The sequence below is a fragment of the Anastrepha ludens genome, chromosome 4 (assembly GCF_028408465.1).
Source record: "Anastrepha ludens isolate Willacy chromosome 4, idAnaLude1.1, whole genome shotgun sequence".
NCBI lineage: Eukaryota > Metazoa > Arthropoda > Insecta > Diptera > Tephritidae > Anastrepha > Anastrepha ludens.
The window spans coordinates 40,392,706-40,408,873 of record NC_071500.1 but is presented as its reverse complement, the minus strand read 5'-3'; the positions used below and the strand labels follow the sequence as shown (position 1 = coordinate 40,408,873).

Below are 16,168 nucleotides of genomic sequence, written 5' to 3'. Positions count from 1 at the left end.
AAGGCTTTGCTATTGACGCAAAATCCTTGATAAAACATCTATAATAACTTGCCAGCCCCAGGAACGACCTGACATTGAACAAATTTGAGGACTTCTCGTAATCGCGGATTGCTTTGATCTTACTAGGACTCGTTTTTATACCATCTTTAGATACCACAAAGCCCAAGTACTCCACACTTTGTTTAAAGAAGTGCGATTTTTCCCGGGATATCCTCATATTAGCTTCGCATAGTCTTCCTAAAACCCACTCAATATGGTCAACGTGTTTTTCCTCGTCTTCGGAAAAAATAATTACGTCGTCGACGTAGACATAACAACACTTCCCTATCTGTTCTCGAAGCACGTCGTCGATGGCCCTCTGAAAAATGCTGGGTACATTCTTCAATCCAAAAGGGAGCCTACAGAACTCGTACTTTCCATGGCCCACCGAAAACGCGGTCTTTTCTCGATCTTGGTCAGCAAGTGTTATTTGGTGAAAACCTGATTTAAGGTCAAGCGTTGTAAAATACTTGGCCTTTCCCAGATTTGACAATATACCTGTAATATTAGGAATAAGATATTTGTCGTCGATGGTTTTCTGATTTAACTTTCTAAAATCAATAACCAGACGCTTTTTGGTGTTACCCTGTTCATCCTTACCCTTCTTGTCCACAACCCAGATTGGATTGTTGAATGGTGATCGAGATGGCCTGATTATGCCATTTCTTAATAAGTCACGAATTTCCGCATTCACGAAGTCTGATACACCCATAGGATATGGGTATAACTTGGAATATACCGGGTCGTCACTTTCGGTGCGAATAGTGGCGACAATGTTTGTATTGTAAGGGAGTGCTTCATTCGGGTCCGAGAATACCCCTATTAAATTTTTTATCATTTTTTGAAATTTGTTTCTCACCACTTGCGGCACTTCTATGTCTTCCACTTGTGTGAAATTCACATTACAACACTTCAAGAATTTAAGTTCTTCGGAGCCAGAACTGGTTTTTATTATTTTGTTTTTAAAATCTAACGTAGCATTTGTCTTCGTAAGCAGGTCAAGCCCAACTATTCCGTCGAAAGTTGAAAGCATGGGGAGCAAAAAAAAGGGACTGTTTGTACCAAACAAGTTAACTATACATTTTTTCTTAACAGCGTTAAAGCCATGTATTGACTTTACCAAAAACCGATTTTCGACCGGTACTATATTCTTAAGTTCTTTTAGAGGCTTAATATAATTTTTTGATGCCCCTGTATTGATTAATAATTTAATTTTTCTCCCTGCAATTGTCCTTTCGATGAAAGGTAGCAGGGAGTTTGCGTTAAAAAATTGATTTGATCAGAATCGGACAGTTCATCGTCCACTGCTGCAGCCTCCGAATTAGCCACATCTCGATATTCTTCGCACTCTTGACCTGCGGATAAGTGGTCGATTCTTTGTTGTTTCGGCCCTGTAAATCGAGCGGAGCCATAATTCGGCCTTTTTGCAGCCTGCCTATTTACTTCATTCTGATTTGTATGAGGCGGCACCCAATTTCGAAACGGAACATTGGGTTGATGTCGCGTGCTTTGCCTATAGCGAAGTGAAGGATCTACCTCCATTGGTTACACTGGCTCCATTTTTTGTGGAGGCTTATTATTGGTACCCTGACTTCTATTAAAATAAGGGCTTCTTGATGGATAAAAATCCTTGACTGGGGCTCTTCCACCAGTACCTTTTTCCCTATGCTGTTGCCTAAATTCAAATCTTTGGGCTTTATCTTCCAAGTTCCTAGCGTAGGTGCTAGCGAATATGTACCGCTCGTAATTTGACTCTACCTCCTGAGCTAACGCTAAAGCAGATGGGAGGTCGCTAGGTCTTGCCGAAAAAAGTACATCGCAAAGCGGTTTTTTTGCACCCGAAATGAACACTCGCAAGGCGTCCATCCTATATTTCTCGTTGAGGGACGCAGCAATTGTCTTATCGTAAGTCATGATTGTCTTGTTGGTGAGAAGGGTTAATTTCTTCTCAACCTCGTCGTAGTACTGCAGGAGTGTCAGGCTTCCCTGGCGAAGGGTTGAGAGCTCCTGTTCAATTAGGTAGATGGGTCTTTTGTCACTGTAAGTAAAATCAAGGCGACTGATTATAGCCTTGAAATTCAGCACCGTATTGAATGATGCCAACACCATATCTGCTGGTCCCTTCACCTTATTTCGAATTATGGCAACAGCTTGGTAATGTTTACTACTACCTTCATGTTTTTCGAAAATCTTATATGCCGTCTGGGTTGCCTGTCGCCATGAAACATAGCACTCATGCTTGCCATCGAAGTCTGGTAAGGACTTCACAATGTCAAGGGTTTCGTCACACTGTCTACCGGGCAATACCTCTATTTCCCTATACGCCTCTACCTCTGGCACAGTAATCTTAACATCATTTATACGCTGACTAATGGTAGTCAGTCGTTCTTCAAAGTTTTCCCTCTGTACAGCGAGTGCAGAGGAAACAGCACTCTCTATTAGCGCTTTCAGCTGGATGGCTTCCAAAGACATATTTACACTTGAATGCCAAGCTGCCTGATCATAAACACCACCGATCCTTCTTCTATCGATTGCTATACTGTTTAGCCTATTTAACAATTCATCTAATTCACAATCACTCATGAACCTGGCAAATCACTTGCCCACAAAGCATTCAGCAAACAAAAAACGGTAAGACTTTCCGTGCAAGGATCGACGATTCACAATTCGTTTTGTATTTTTTTCAACATGTTACTATTATTATTCTTTTATCTCCTGCCTTTTTTGCAGAGATTTCAGCAAAATACAATTAAAAATTTTTTTGACTTGGCAATTGATTTTTTGATTTTTCATACAAATGTAATTAAAGTTTCATAATTTTTTCCTAATTTGTGTTATTTTGTTGTACTTTTTTTTTTCTTAAAACATTAATTTACACATTATTTATTATTTTTCTCTTTGCACTCTACTTACATTTCTTAAAAATAAATTTTACAGCAAAGTCTGGAAAGTTTTGTTGTCTTTAGGTATATCCTGATGTCCTCTTTCTGGATAGATCTGGATGTCCTTATGCCCTGACACGTTTATCGTGGTCCCACGTTTAGGGCGACAATTAAAGACTTTGAGTTGATTTTTAATTTTTAAATTAACTTTTTATTACCGCGAGTACTTGCTCTCTCGGTGAGTTCAATTACTAAACTAAAACTTATAAACTACTTTATGCTAAAATCTAACCTACAGCCGCCACCGTCGCAGTCACTGACTGGCTAGTCATGATGTTCTTGGAATTAGCAGATGTGCATTATTTGAATAAGTTTATTCCCACGATTCGTGGGAGTTGGCACGTTTGCCAAACTTTAATACGAAACTATCGTGCAGCTGCATCTTGGTGTCGTATTACAGATTCGCCGTAATCAGCTAATGTGGGCAGGCCGCTAGTAACATTGATCGCCAGCCATTGATCGCCAGCTTAAAGAGAGATTCGACTACTGCAAATGTTACAGCTGCCCTTGGGCTGCAGGTGTTAACTTATACATGCCGAATGCCGGCACCTTCCCCGGAAACCTACAAGTTGTTCATCAATTGTAACATATGATCCTGGCTTGTAAGACTTTGTGCAGTTGTAAATGAAGATGTTCCATATCATGGATATTGGAGCAAAAACCGTTTCTTTCATGCGTTCTTCTCTTGTCAATTGATTATCGAACCTTAGGGCGTTTATCAAAAAGTTAAACCTGTTACGGCTCATGATTGCTTTGTACCTGTCGCCTGAGTAATTGGGGTCAAACAGTACATCCGTGGTGAGATGATTATTTTTTAAAGTTGCGGAGAGAAATATAAGTCCAAGCAAGGCCTTCAGTTCACAAAGATTTGTATCTGAAACAGTGCAGTCTTTGATTTAATACTTTTCTCGTAGTTGTGCAATTTTTTCGTTCATTGTCAAAAGCACTTCGTTTAGTATTTCGTCGTTAAAAAATAAGCCAAACGCATCGATGGGTTCGATAGCATCCTTGGCTCCTGGACATGGACCTAGTTTATGTTTTATTTTAATAACAGTGTTTAAAAAACATCCGCTTTTAATAATATTTACCTGGTCGAATATAAACAACATTCATAGACATTGCTCTTCCGCTACTACGATGCACTGGATTGCTACTCCAAACATGACCATTCCTTCCCAAAAGTGGATTAGAACTGGATACATCTTCAATGTCATTTAGTTGTAGCTGCACAGTTGGTGCTGACTTTTGTTTTTTTGCCGGGGGACCTTTATTTTTTTTTCAGATGCCATATTTTGAGCGGACTCCACGGCTTTCATCAGTTCCTCTTCAAAAGTATTACTCTTCAAGAGTAGTCTGGATCCTCCAAACTATCGTCACTGTCAAAATCAACTTCCTCTTCAAGGTTGTCCTCAGTAAAGCTTACATCGCTGTCAATACTGTCCAGGAGGGCTTCTATTTCTGCATCCGCAAGGCAACGACTTGAGTTTTCCATTATTTTCATTTATTTCTCCTGAAAACCGCACGGAACATAAATTTCATTCACAAATATTTATACGCTAATAACAAGACCACGTAAAACTTACGTACAAAAATGTATACGTTAATGCTAAGACCGCGTAAAATTTACGTGCACACCTTGTTTTAAAGAACGATTAAAGCTAAACGCGAAGTAACAACTGATTTATGATTCACTTGTTATAATAAAATAAAGGAAGCACTGCCAAGAGTTCGTAACGATAGCGCCGAACGGTAAAGTGTAACTGACTTTTTTTTGCGATATACACGTAAAATTTACGTATATTACGATTCTAGGGTTAATAATATTTAAAAAAAATGCTAATAAAAGACATTTTAGATAATAAAGCATAAGTCTAAAAATGAGTTTATAAAATTTTTTCATTTTGCAAACAATTAATTGACATACGGTATATACTAAAACGCTGAGAATGATGAGAGTAGTCGATTCAACCAAGTCTGTCCACACGCATGTCCATGCGTATGATAACTCGGGCAAAAATTTGTGCGTTTTAACCCTCCGTTGTAAACCACTTTTTAAACCTTCGGTTGTACACCTCGGGTCATTTACATGCATTTGTATGGGAATATACGGCAAATGCGTGATCATTTATAAACATCGTAGGTATATATTTAAAATTTCTTACCTTTCTTATTAGTTTTGGCATGCATTGAGCTGCCTACAGAAGAAAAAATATTCGCTGTAAATATTTCGGTTTGTAAAGAAAAACCTTTTTTCTGCTACGATATTTATTTGTTTGTTGAAAAATGATTCCATAGCCAAACGAGTAGTAAACTGAGAAATAATGCTTTGATTATTCATACGATTTTCGATGTTTGCAACGACTAATATATTCTATAAAGCCGTCAAAAAATTGCGCCTAGCATCACTTTTTCTATTTTCTAAGCCCATCGACTTCCTTGCAAATACAAAACGCTGCCAATGCCATGCCATCCAACACGTTGCAAAAGAAAACAAAGGTGCATCGACTTGTTGACCGTTTTGATGTGAAATGTGTGACCATTTGATCCATACAATCGACACCAGCTTTATGTGCGTTATAATATAAAATAGCCGATGGTTTTTTTACATCGCCTTCACACTCTTTAGTATAATGAACCGTGGAAAGTAAATTGACCGCTTTGTTCTTCTTTGGCACATAGCTGCTGATTGAAACAAGGTTTTCATAAAAACCAAATAATGGCGAAAGCACTGGTCTAGAATTGTCTTTTCCATATCTGATGGAAGACAACGTTTGTTGGATCGCATGGTGCCAACTATTGGGAGTCCTATAGCAGCGAGATGCTTAGCTCCATTCAATGTGACGAAAAACTTATCGGCTATTATTGTACGACCGCTGTTTACATATCGGTTGGATAATTATAACATCACATTTTCCCCTTGATCAACTTCACGCTCTCCTCCTTCTGTTCGGCCACAATACAACTTTCCTTGCCTACCAGATTTTTACACCGTATTTCGCCGGTTTTGACGGAATATATTGCGTGAATTTTGTTCGCCTTCGATATGGAAATAGTTGCTCATAGATAGTAATATTTTAATGCGGGTCATAATTATCTTTGAGGTTTTCATTCAAGATATTCCACATATCACGAATGGGCGCAGCTTTATCGGTTCTTTGGCGAAATTCACGGGTTCGACTGTTATCAAAACGAATATGTCGTGTCAAAATTCTGAATCGATGATATGACATAGCTGAACGAAAAATGGGCAATAAATTCGAACGCCACAAAACCACCACTTTCTGCGTATTATTGTGTGTTACATCCATGGCCAAAGGAATATCAATAAATGCATCAAGCTCAGTGCTAGTCAAATCAATCCAAACTCTTCGTTTTAAATCAGGCTTCATTCCAGTTTTGAATGGCCTCTCTTGCATATCGATTTGTTCCGAAATGATAATGAATGAAATATTGGGTGCAAAACATTTCTTGAATACCTCAATAGCAACGGAGTTTTGGGGCTTTGGCCCAGAGCGAAATCGCATAATATTATGTTGACGAGTACGAATAGCCGCACATGGCTCATCTTTCTTCCATTCTGTTCCATCTCTGCCGCAGAAAGAATGCTCATTAGCACTTTGTTCTGGCGTAGCCGTGGGCTCATGCAATAAATCGTTCTCGATTTCTTCGCCACTGTCAAGTATTTCATTTGGTTCGATTATTTCTTCCTGGTCAATATCAACATCTCGATCATCATCACCACCATATGGATGCTCTTCCTCATCATCTTCTTCATCTCTATTTTCACGACGAATATCACTCAACAAAGCCGAAGAAATTCGGTCATAAAAATCAATACTCAATCTTCTCCTACGTAATCTTGTGTTATAAAAAAATTCCACTTCATCACCCAATATGATCAAAACAAACGAAAAAAATATCGCGTAAATGACGCTTTATTTGGCGCGTAAATAATTTTTTTTTGTCACTAACATGTTATATGCTCAACGTTTACTGGGCAACTGATGAACAGAATGAGAAAAAGAAACGACGAAGAATACATATATAACCAATACACACAATCACATAGGGTCCAGTTTCACTGTATTCGTGTTTTTGTTCATTATTTTCGCGCTATTTTGCTATGCGTTCAACGTTCATTATTCAGTGCATGTGTAGAAAGAACAAATAAACGACAAAATAACCGGTTTATATATGAACGCACACATGTGTGCGTGTGAACACATATATACGTATGAGCTAAATGGTCGTAAAAGATAGTCTAAATATAGATTTACCATGAAAAAGAAAAAAAGCAGGTAAAATAGTCAAAATGTATCATATCACATATATTTCCATACATTTTGTATAGGAGTCCAGCCAGACCCGAGGTGTACAACCAAAGGTGCATCTTTTTACATCCTTTTTTTCGTCCTGTTCGAGGATACTGTTAAAATAGTAGTATTCATACATCGATAGAAAATTAAATTTTAATAAGCTACCTAGAAGCACAAGTCGTAAGCTACATATAAAATAAATATAATATGTTAAATTCACGTACAAAGTCAAAAAAGGTCTAGCCAGAACCGGGTGTACAACGGTGGGTAAAGAAGCTTGGCACATACATATACCTACTGCTCAAATATGAACGAGACGTTATCAATAAAACGGTCCGCGGATGACATATGGCAAAAATAATTTTTTTGTTTTTTGGTAGAACTGTTATAAGCTTACATGGCAAATTTCAGCGTGATATGTCACATAGTTTTTTTCCTTTCCTACTGTAAACAAGTCAAGCTCGAGTGTGTTCTTCGAATTTAACGATGGAAATTCAAGTTGAACAAAGAATTTGTTTGAAATTTTGTTATTCCAACAAAATTTCGGCTTCAGACGCCTTAAAAATGTTGCAGACAACCTATGGGGACTCTGCTCTATCGCGTGCACGTGTTCACGGTTGAAAACTTGCCTCATGAACGTCGTCCAGCAACATCAGTAAACGACGAAAACATCGGAAAAGTAAAGGAAATTGTGCTTGAAAATCGCACAAATCGCAAAATCGGTTAACGCTGAATATTATTTAGACGTTTTAAAGCGTTTGGGCGAGAACATTCGTCTTAAAAGGAAGGAATTGTGGGACAACAAGTCATGGTTCTTGCATCACGATAATGCATCAGCTCACACATCACGTCTTGTTCGCGATTATTTGAACAAAAATAATGTTAATATCGTTCCGCAAGCACCGTTTTCGGCAGATATGGCTCCATGTGACTTTTTCCTGTTTCCCAAGCTCAAGTTGCCGCTCCGTGGAAAACATTTTGAGACAATTGAAGTCAACACACTCGAGCTTGACTTGTTTACAGTAGCACAGAAAACAAACTATGTGACATATCACGCTGAAATTTGCCATGCAAGCTTATAACAGTCCTACCAAAAAATAAAAAATTTATTTTTGCCATATGTCATCCGTGGACCGATTTATTGATAACGTCTCGTTCATATTTGAGCAGAAGGTATAAAACTCTTTTAAATCAGTTAATAACCACGTCCACCCATATAAAGTTAAAGGGAAGAACGTAAAATCTCTGTAATAATTGAAGCAGAATTATTTAAATCTGGTATAAATAATTAACCCAAAAAAAGGGAGTTAAACCCAATGACGCAAGTAAGATTTTGAAAAAAGCGCGGTACCACGACGGCTTAATAAAATTCGCTAAAACTTGGAGCACATTTTGCTTCCAAACTTATTTCGATTCGACAAGGGCCACATTTTATATAGCCCGTCCGTCCATTTCATATTTTAAGGTATACCCATCATTGCCTATGAGTTTGATTTAAAAATTTTCCCTCAGCAAAAATTCACTTTTACTAAAACAAGAGCGGGTATATAAATTTCGGTCTGAACCAAAGTTTGCACTTTCTTACTTGCTTTTATTTGTATATATTTTTAACAGAAAGAATGAATGCGACTGATGTAAATGAGTTAGTTCCTTGTCCACCTTGGAGTAACAGGGTATCGAAAATGGCTCAACCCAACTTGGATTTTATGGGTAAGTATTATTATGTATTATCATTATAACTATCACTATCACTAAGCCAAAAGTAGGTATTTGTTTGGTTGGGATTCGATATGGCACTAGATATACTCAAGAAGGTGACAAAAATATATATACCAGTTCTGGTCCTACTGATGCAACCTAAGAAAGTAAACGGATTATTTCACATAAAATAATTGCACATGCGATAATGGGATGGTAGACTGAATCGTTTCTGGAATTAGTTGCCTAGAACTTCCATTTGCACAGTACAGATTACATAACTTTGAAGAATTGTATCACTACGGAGACGATTGTTTTCTAAAAACACCGAAATTGTTCCTTTGTTTCTCTTTGAGAAAAGAACAGATGAGCGCAGTTTTTCCAGTAGAAAAAATGCCTACCCATTTCTTTTCTAATTTGTTTTGAGACATCTTTAGGCGCTGAAAAATGCGGCAGACTGAGGCTATGTTAAAAAATTGCAACTAGCAGAGACAAGTAAGCTTTAAATTTGGTCATTAAGTTTGATGTTTGCCCACATACAATTTTGCTTAGACAATTAGTTTTTGACAGCGGAAAGTGTTTTGATTTTTGGTGTGAGAAAAATGGCGAAAAACCTAATTTTAGAACAAGTAATAAAAATATTCCGCTTTCCTGGTCAATTCAATCGCGTTTTGATTGCATTCCGGCTTTCTTCAGAAGTGAAATAAGGATTAGTTGCTAAGTGTTTAGGGGTTCCGGTAGTCTAGAGCTCGAAAATTTAGAGTAATGAAAAACGATATTTAAACTTTTTAGGCTTTTTATTTAACTTCTTTTGCATACGAAAATTAAAAAAAAAAACAATTTTTTTTTTAATATTAATAATTTAAAAAATGGGGCTGAAGTTGATCCTCCCGAAAAATTGGACCTGTACGGTGTTGTCCATATTGGCTATATGACTGTAGCAATGTCCCGTACTTGAATAAAAAAAAAAACAAAATGACCGGTTTTGAATATGACACTCTAAAAATGGGGTTTTTTCAGTTTTTAATCAAAAAATTACCAAAAAATTACGAAATAATTGAAATAATAATATATTTCTAGTACGGGCGATAGCCATTGATGTTGTGAACAACATTTAAAATTTCAGACGATTCAGTTTTTTTGACAACATCAAGCCGAAAAAAGTCGTTTCGAAATAAATGAGTTTAAAGTTTGAGGTACAGGAGCGCGCGGACCGCTCTCTACCTAGTTAGTGGGCTGTACAAGCTATAATATTGGGAATTTCCACATGAACATTTGACATTAAGATACAAAAAATCGATTTTTTGAAATTTCTAGACCACCGGGTCCAATCCCTGGACTGATGAACAGCTGATTGCCGAAATGGGGGGCTGCTAGAAGTATGACACCAAAAATAACTAACGAAAACAGTTCGCTTTTATGTCAATGGAAAAATGCCGCGACTTAAATATTTATTAATATTTGTTTTAAAATTAATTCATTTGAAACGTAATAATTCAAATTAAAATGTGTTTTAAGAAATTTTCAAAACCTCTTATATCCTTTTCGACTTCTGCTTTGAATTCATCTTTCTTTCTCTCATTTATGAAAGCACTGGCAAATTCAATTACTCTTTGCTGTGAATACATTTTGTTTAATTGTAATGCAATTCTATGTGTGTAAATATGCCTATATGTATACATATACATATTTTATGGCTTAAACGCGTAGGTAAGGATATTGAATTTGTGTTTGAGATATTTTACAAACATAATTTTGTTAACTATTTTTATGTTATACAAATTAAAGATTATCTTCGTTAATCGTTACTTTTATTTTTATTTTGCTTCAACTTATTTTGTTCATTGTTTTACAAATATGTTTTTGGTACAATTTTTTGTGCTTTATGAGAAATTTCAATATTTTATGTACTTGTTTTTCGTATTGATTACTTTTGTGTTTCAATTACCAATAATTTCTAATTTACTAAATTTTTGTTTATTTTTTGTTTATGTATTTTATACTGATTGTGCTTATTTTATGTATGTAGATTGGTGAATAAGCGTAATGAGGAACTGTCCAACTAACCTTCATGATGGTGGGGAAAGTGACAAATCCTAAAGTTTGCTTAAAAAATACCCAATGAATGTTTTTTCCAGTGCGGTATTACTAACGAATGTTACAATATAAAAAATGTACACTTTGACCGCGCTCTCACAAGAAAAAGAGTTTCGCTTTTCTAGCTATATACTTATACATGCTGAATAGATTTTTAGAGGTGTTCTATGTGGCCGACCGTTATTCCGCTCTGAGCGAATTCGACAGAATCGGCTGATGGGCCGACGTCACTTGGGACGTGTTCAACAAAATGTATGTTGTGTTAGTGATAAACGAAAAAAGTCAACACAGCCAATGCTCATGCCATGGCAGCGGTTTGTTTACAAATGCGGTGAATACAGATGTAGGCAAGTGCTTAATTTTATTGTGCGTTATTTGAAGTGAGTTTTTGTTTAATTAAAATTAACAGTCTTATCTAAATGAAGTGAGCGGTTTTAAATTGTGATAGCGTAATAACCGTAGAACACCATTTTTAAAGTTTTTTGAGTCTCTCCTGCATGTAAGTCAAATATAGCTGCAAAATGGTGCGCGAATTATGCTGCTTATGGTTTTTGTTAATCCTTTTGTTTTCATTTCATTCATCTCTTCCAAGTGACGTGACAGCCAAAATTCCCCTCACAATTTTTTTCACCATAGCTATCAAGCAAATCTTGAAATCGATCGTCCTTGAGTTATCTATGGTTCTGCTACGTGGATGTTTTCGTATATCTTCAACATACTTGTAATCTCAGTTCTTGCCAAGCTCTGTTGTAAACAAATGCTGTCATATCCTTTACTAGGTCAGTAAATCAGCTAATTTCTTCAAAATCGGTCTGATGTTGTCCACACATTCTGAATACCGCCCACCGTGTTGTGGAAGCAGGTACATGAAATTAAAATAACCTTTGTTTATTATAGAATTTCATTTATTATATGCTATATTATAATTTGTTTAATTTATTCACAATCAATTTCGTACGCCATCGTTGTTTTATTTTTTCTTTATTTTAGTGACTTTTTTTGTTATTTCATGTGCATGATTCTCGTTTTCTCATCGAGAATCTGACACAGAAGGCCTCTTCTTTTCGCAAAGTGTTAACAAGTCGTGAATAGATGAAGGAATTGGTATACGAGGGGGGTTCAATAAGTACCCGTGTTAGAAATGAAGACACAATTTTTTCCAAAATTTTTTTTATTTTGCATTTATCAACATTGTTCCCTTTTAGAAAGATACACTTCTCCCAACGCGCATGCCATTATTAAACCCCTTCAAAAAATACGATTTGTTGAACTCTCCAAAGTACGCCTCTGTCTCGGCGATGACTTCCTCTTTTGAACTAAATTTTTTTCTCCGCTACCCATTTCTTCAAGTTAGGGAACAAGAAAAAGTCGCAGGGAGCCAGATCGGGGTAATACCGGGGTGCGGCAGCAATTCATAACGCAATTCATGTAGTTCGGCGACGAAAACTCCGGATGAATGTGCTGGTGCACCTTGTTTTTCGCCGAATGCGACGGTGGCAACTCGTCGCAAAAATTCCTTCGGATTTTGCTTAAATTGCTCCAAGCCGCATCCGCTTGTTGTCCACCGTAAGCAATCGCGGCACCAATCGGGCCGACAATTTTTTCATCACCAACTTATCGTGTAAAATATTAATTGCCATTCCAGTCGACACGTCTATGGCCTCTGTAACTTCGCGCCCTTTCGTTCGTCGATCAGCGAGAATCATGTCGTGGACATTTTGAATGATTTCCTCGATAACCACGTCTGCCGGGCATCCTGGTCGCTACTCATCAAAAACGTATATTCGCACACGTTTAAATTGATTGAAACAAGATATAACTGTGGTCATAGATGGCGAAGCGTCCCCATAGACAGCTTCTAGCTTTGCGAATTACCAAACGATACTGCGGAAATCTCGAAGCAATGCTTACTCGAATAACTGCCAAATCCTTACTAGCCTATCAATTAGTCTGAAAATTATTTTGCCGTCGGTGCTAACAACAACTTTTCTCAGAAACGCCCTCTGTCATCAAACACGTGTACTTATTCAACCGAATATTACAGCAGAGTCGCTCTCAGAGAAGTGGCGAATAGAAGAGGCCTAAACGTATTGCCAATTAGATATGGTATATAAAGTGGGTTCAAATTAAGGTCTAAAACCTTGAAATATTCTTAATTTCCAATTAGGCACCTGTATCTAAGTACCATAAACCATAGTCTGACCGATTTTTTGTTGTCTAAGTTTAGAGAACAAGAATCCCTTTATATATGTACGCCGAACTCTGTTAATTAATTTCCCCAACCCGGTGCCACTAATTTCTATTAAAATGTTTAAAAGTAAACACAAATGTTTCAATTGCCAGAAATATGCCAATAGTTATAATAATATATACTAAGATTCTTATAACCTACAATGTTAACCTTAATTAAATTATATTTGTATTTCCTTTTTCCTTACCCAGCTCCCGAAACTCAATTAACTTCGAAGGGCAGCCTACTTAGTGATATGTTTTCATTGGGTTTGGTAATATGTGCCGTCTTCAACAATGGACGTCCGCTTATACAAGCCGGTAATATAGTTTCAAATTATATGAAGCAGTTGGAAACGGTAAGTAGTTTAATTTATTTTCTTTTTAACCCTCTATTGCATACTTTTTTAATTTTTAATTTAAAAATTTTCTTCGCTTAATTCAGCGTCAAAAATTAGGAAAAGAAATTTTTGCCAAAAGGCACTGCCATGCAGTTAAGGTATCATTGTACGGTATCGAAATAAGTACACAAATTTTCGTTTTTGATCGATCAGTTATATTTTTTTTATTAATTTTTTTTAGTAATTTAATTCGTTTGTATCTTTGCCTGCATTAAGATGTACATTAGATATATAAATACATATATTTATAAATATATATATGTATATATAATTATATATGATTGGTTTGACTTACTTATGTATGTACTTGTATTTGAATTAGTTATTTCTTGGTATGAAATTCTTTGAAACAGTTCTTTGTGGATGAATTACATAATGGAATATCGCATATTTCACAATAAGATTGCATCTGCGAATTACAAGGTTTGTTTTTACAATGCAATTTTGCAGACCGATCTCGAAATTGACACCAGTGACCAACGTTATCAAAACTTACATCTGATGTTGGCATATAACCTTTTTTTTTACCGACAACAAAACTTTCCACTTCGCTTGAGTTTGTTGGCCTTCCTCTGCCTTTGACTGAATCCTGGCCTATTTTAGTGAGAGCTTCTGCCACTTCACATCGTAATTCAGCCAGAGTCAAGCGTTCGTGTTGCAATGAATTAATACGATTGTAAAGAATATACGCATTAACTTAGATCATGTCTAACAAATGATAAAAAACACGGGTCGTCCACTTCTGGGTCTTTATGCGGATCTTATATCGGCCAATCAGGCTATCCATCAGGTCGACACCGCCCATGTGTTTATTATAGTCTTGGACAATTTGTGGACAATCAATGTTTTCGCAAGATTTTTGTCGTCGCTTCCATCGACGAGATTTTTGCAAACATGTATCTGTACTGGATTCGTGTGGTTGTATATCCACGTAAGTTGAAGCAAAACGGACGCTTCTGTTACCATTCCACAATACCGTTGATATATCGATTCCATAAGCTGACCCAACAAATTCTTCAGAATAACCACGCTCGCGCTTATTTTGCTTCAAATCAGAGTCAGTAGCCAGTTTACAATTCATGATACGATTGGCGCGAATTGTTCCTAAGCTATGGATAGCCCTGCTTTCCAGATGAAGTACTAAACCCAGCTACGTGTAAAAATTGTCAAAATAAAGTATGTGGTTTGCAAATTCGGGGATGTTTTTTGATAACCTTACAACCACATTCGATGAGGCGCCTAAATCTGGAACTTCTTCCTCCATTTTATTATCGCCAGCGCCGGAATATAATTCAAACTGATATGAAAACCCACTAGTATCACATGAAACAAATAGTTTAAACCCCCATTTATGTGGCTTATTAGGCATATATTGCCTAATGCTTGTTTTCGTCATTTTGGTTGGGCACATTTGTTCGTCAACGCATAATCTTTGAGGCATTGGAATAGAAGAAAACTTTATATTGAAATTATCAATGACCCTTCTCACGTTATAAATAACGTCATAATCCTCGGAGCTTTTTTCCGGTCGTTGTGCATTATCAGCGAAGTGTATGAATCTATTTATCTCCTCGAAACGGTTTACAGGCAATGTTGTACGAATAGCCTCAAAACCATGTCGGCCCCAATATGACCGAACACTTGGATATTCAAAAACTGACATAAAAATAAGTATTCCAATATAACGCCGAATATCATTAGCCGTACATACAAAAGATGTATCTATCTGTTTCTGCCTCGCGTATAAGTTCGTTTCATTTACATTAGTAGAAAAAAAATGTTCATCAGCAAAGTAGCAAAAACACTTATATGGAGTAGTTAATTGTACGAAACCAGACATATCCGAGCATTGGATTTTGATTTGATCTTCATGAACCTTCATGCTTTTCTTTTTCCACACTATTTTGCTTATTTCCTCATCCTTCTGTCGCATCTGGACAACATTTCCATCAAATCTCCTGAATATATAACTACTGACCCCTGCGCACGTCTTAGACCTTTTTGGAGGAGCTGGTGGTGTACTGTCACCACTCCCTGGTACGTAGGCGTAACCAAAGTTAAATTTAGATCTGATACACTTATGCCCAGTTCGCCACAGCCAAAACTGAATTTGTCAACCAAGTTGATACCGTCATCTATATCTTCATCATCCATTGAGACCACGTCATCACTGCCTTCCTCATCTTAACATCAATAGTGTTTAAGAACTAATCAATTTCTTTTTCAGTCAAACTTGAAACCTTGTTTTGCATTTTTTCTTTCCAACCATTCATTTTAACTTTAATATTTTCAAAAGAGAGAAGTTCGTTACAAAAGAGTATTCACATGGTAACTGCATGCTGGTGCCTTTAGGCATTGAAACTTTGAAAAGTCACCATAATGAAGTATACATAAAGCTAACACTTTTGACAACTGAATATCATTGAAAATACATGAAATAACTTAC

General features: G+C 36.7%; 1 protein-coding gene across 1 annotated transcript in view; it reads left to right on the top strand.

The window, feature by feature from the left end:
* Positions 1-16,168, top strand: part of LOC128861796 (SCY1-like protein 2) — a 156,188-nt gene that overhangs the window by 36,413 nt on the left and 103,607 nt on the right. Inside the window, exons 6-7 of the mRNA XM_054100173.1 lie at positions 8,912-9,007; positions 13,535-13,680. Of these exons, the coding sequence (XP_053956148.1) occupies positions 8,912-9,007; positions 13,535-13,680 (242 nt within the window). The remainder of the gene's footprint in view (positions 1-8,911; positions 9,008-13,534; positions 13,681-16,168) is intronic.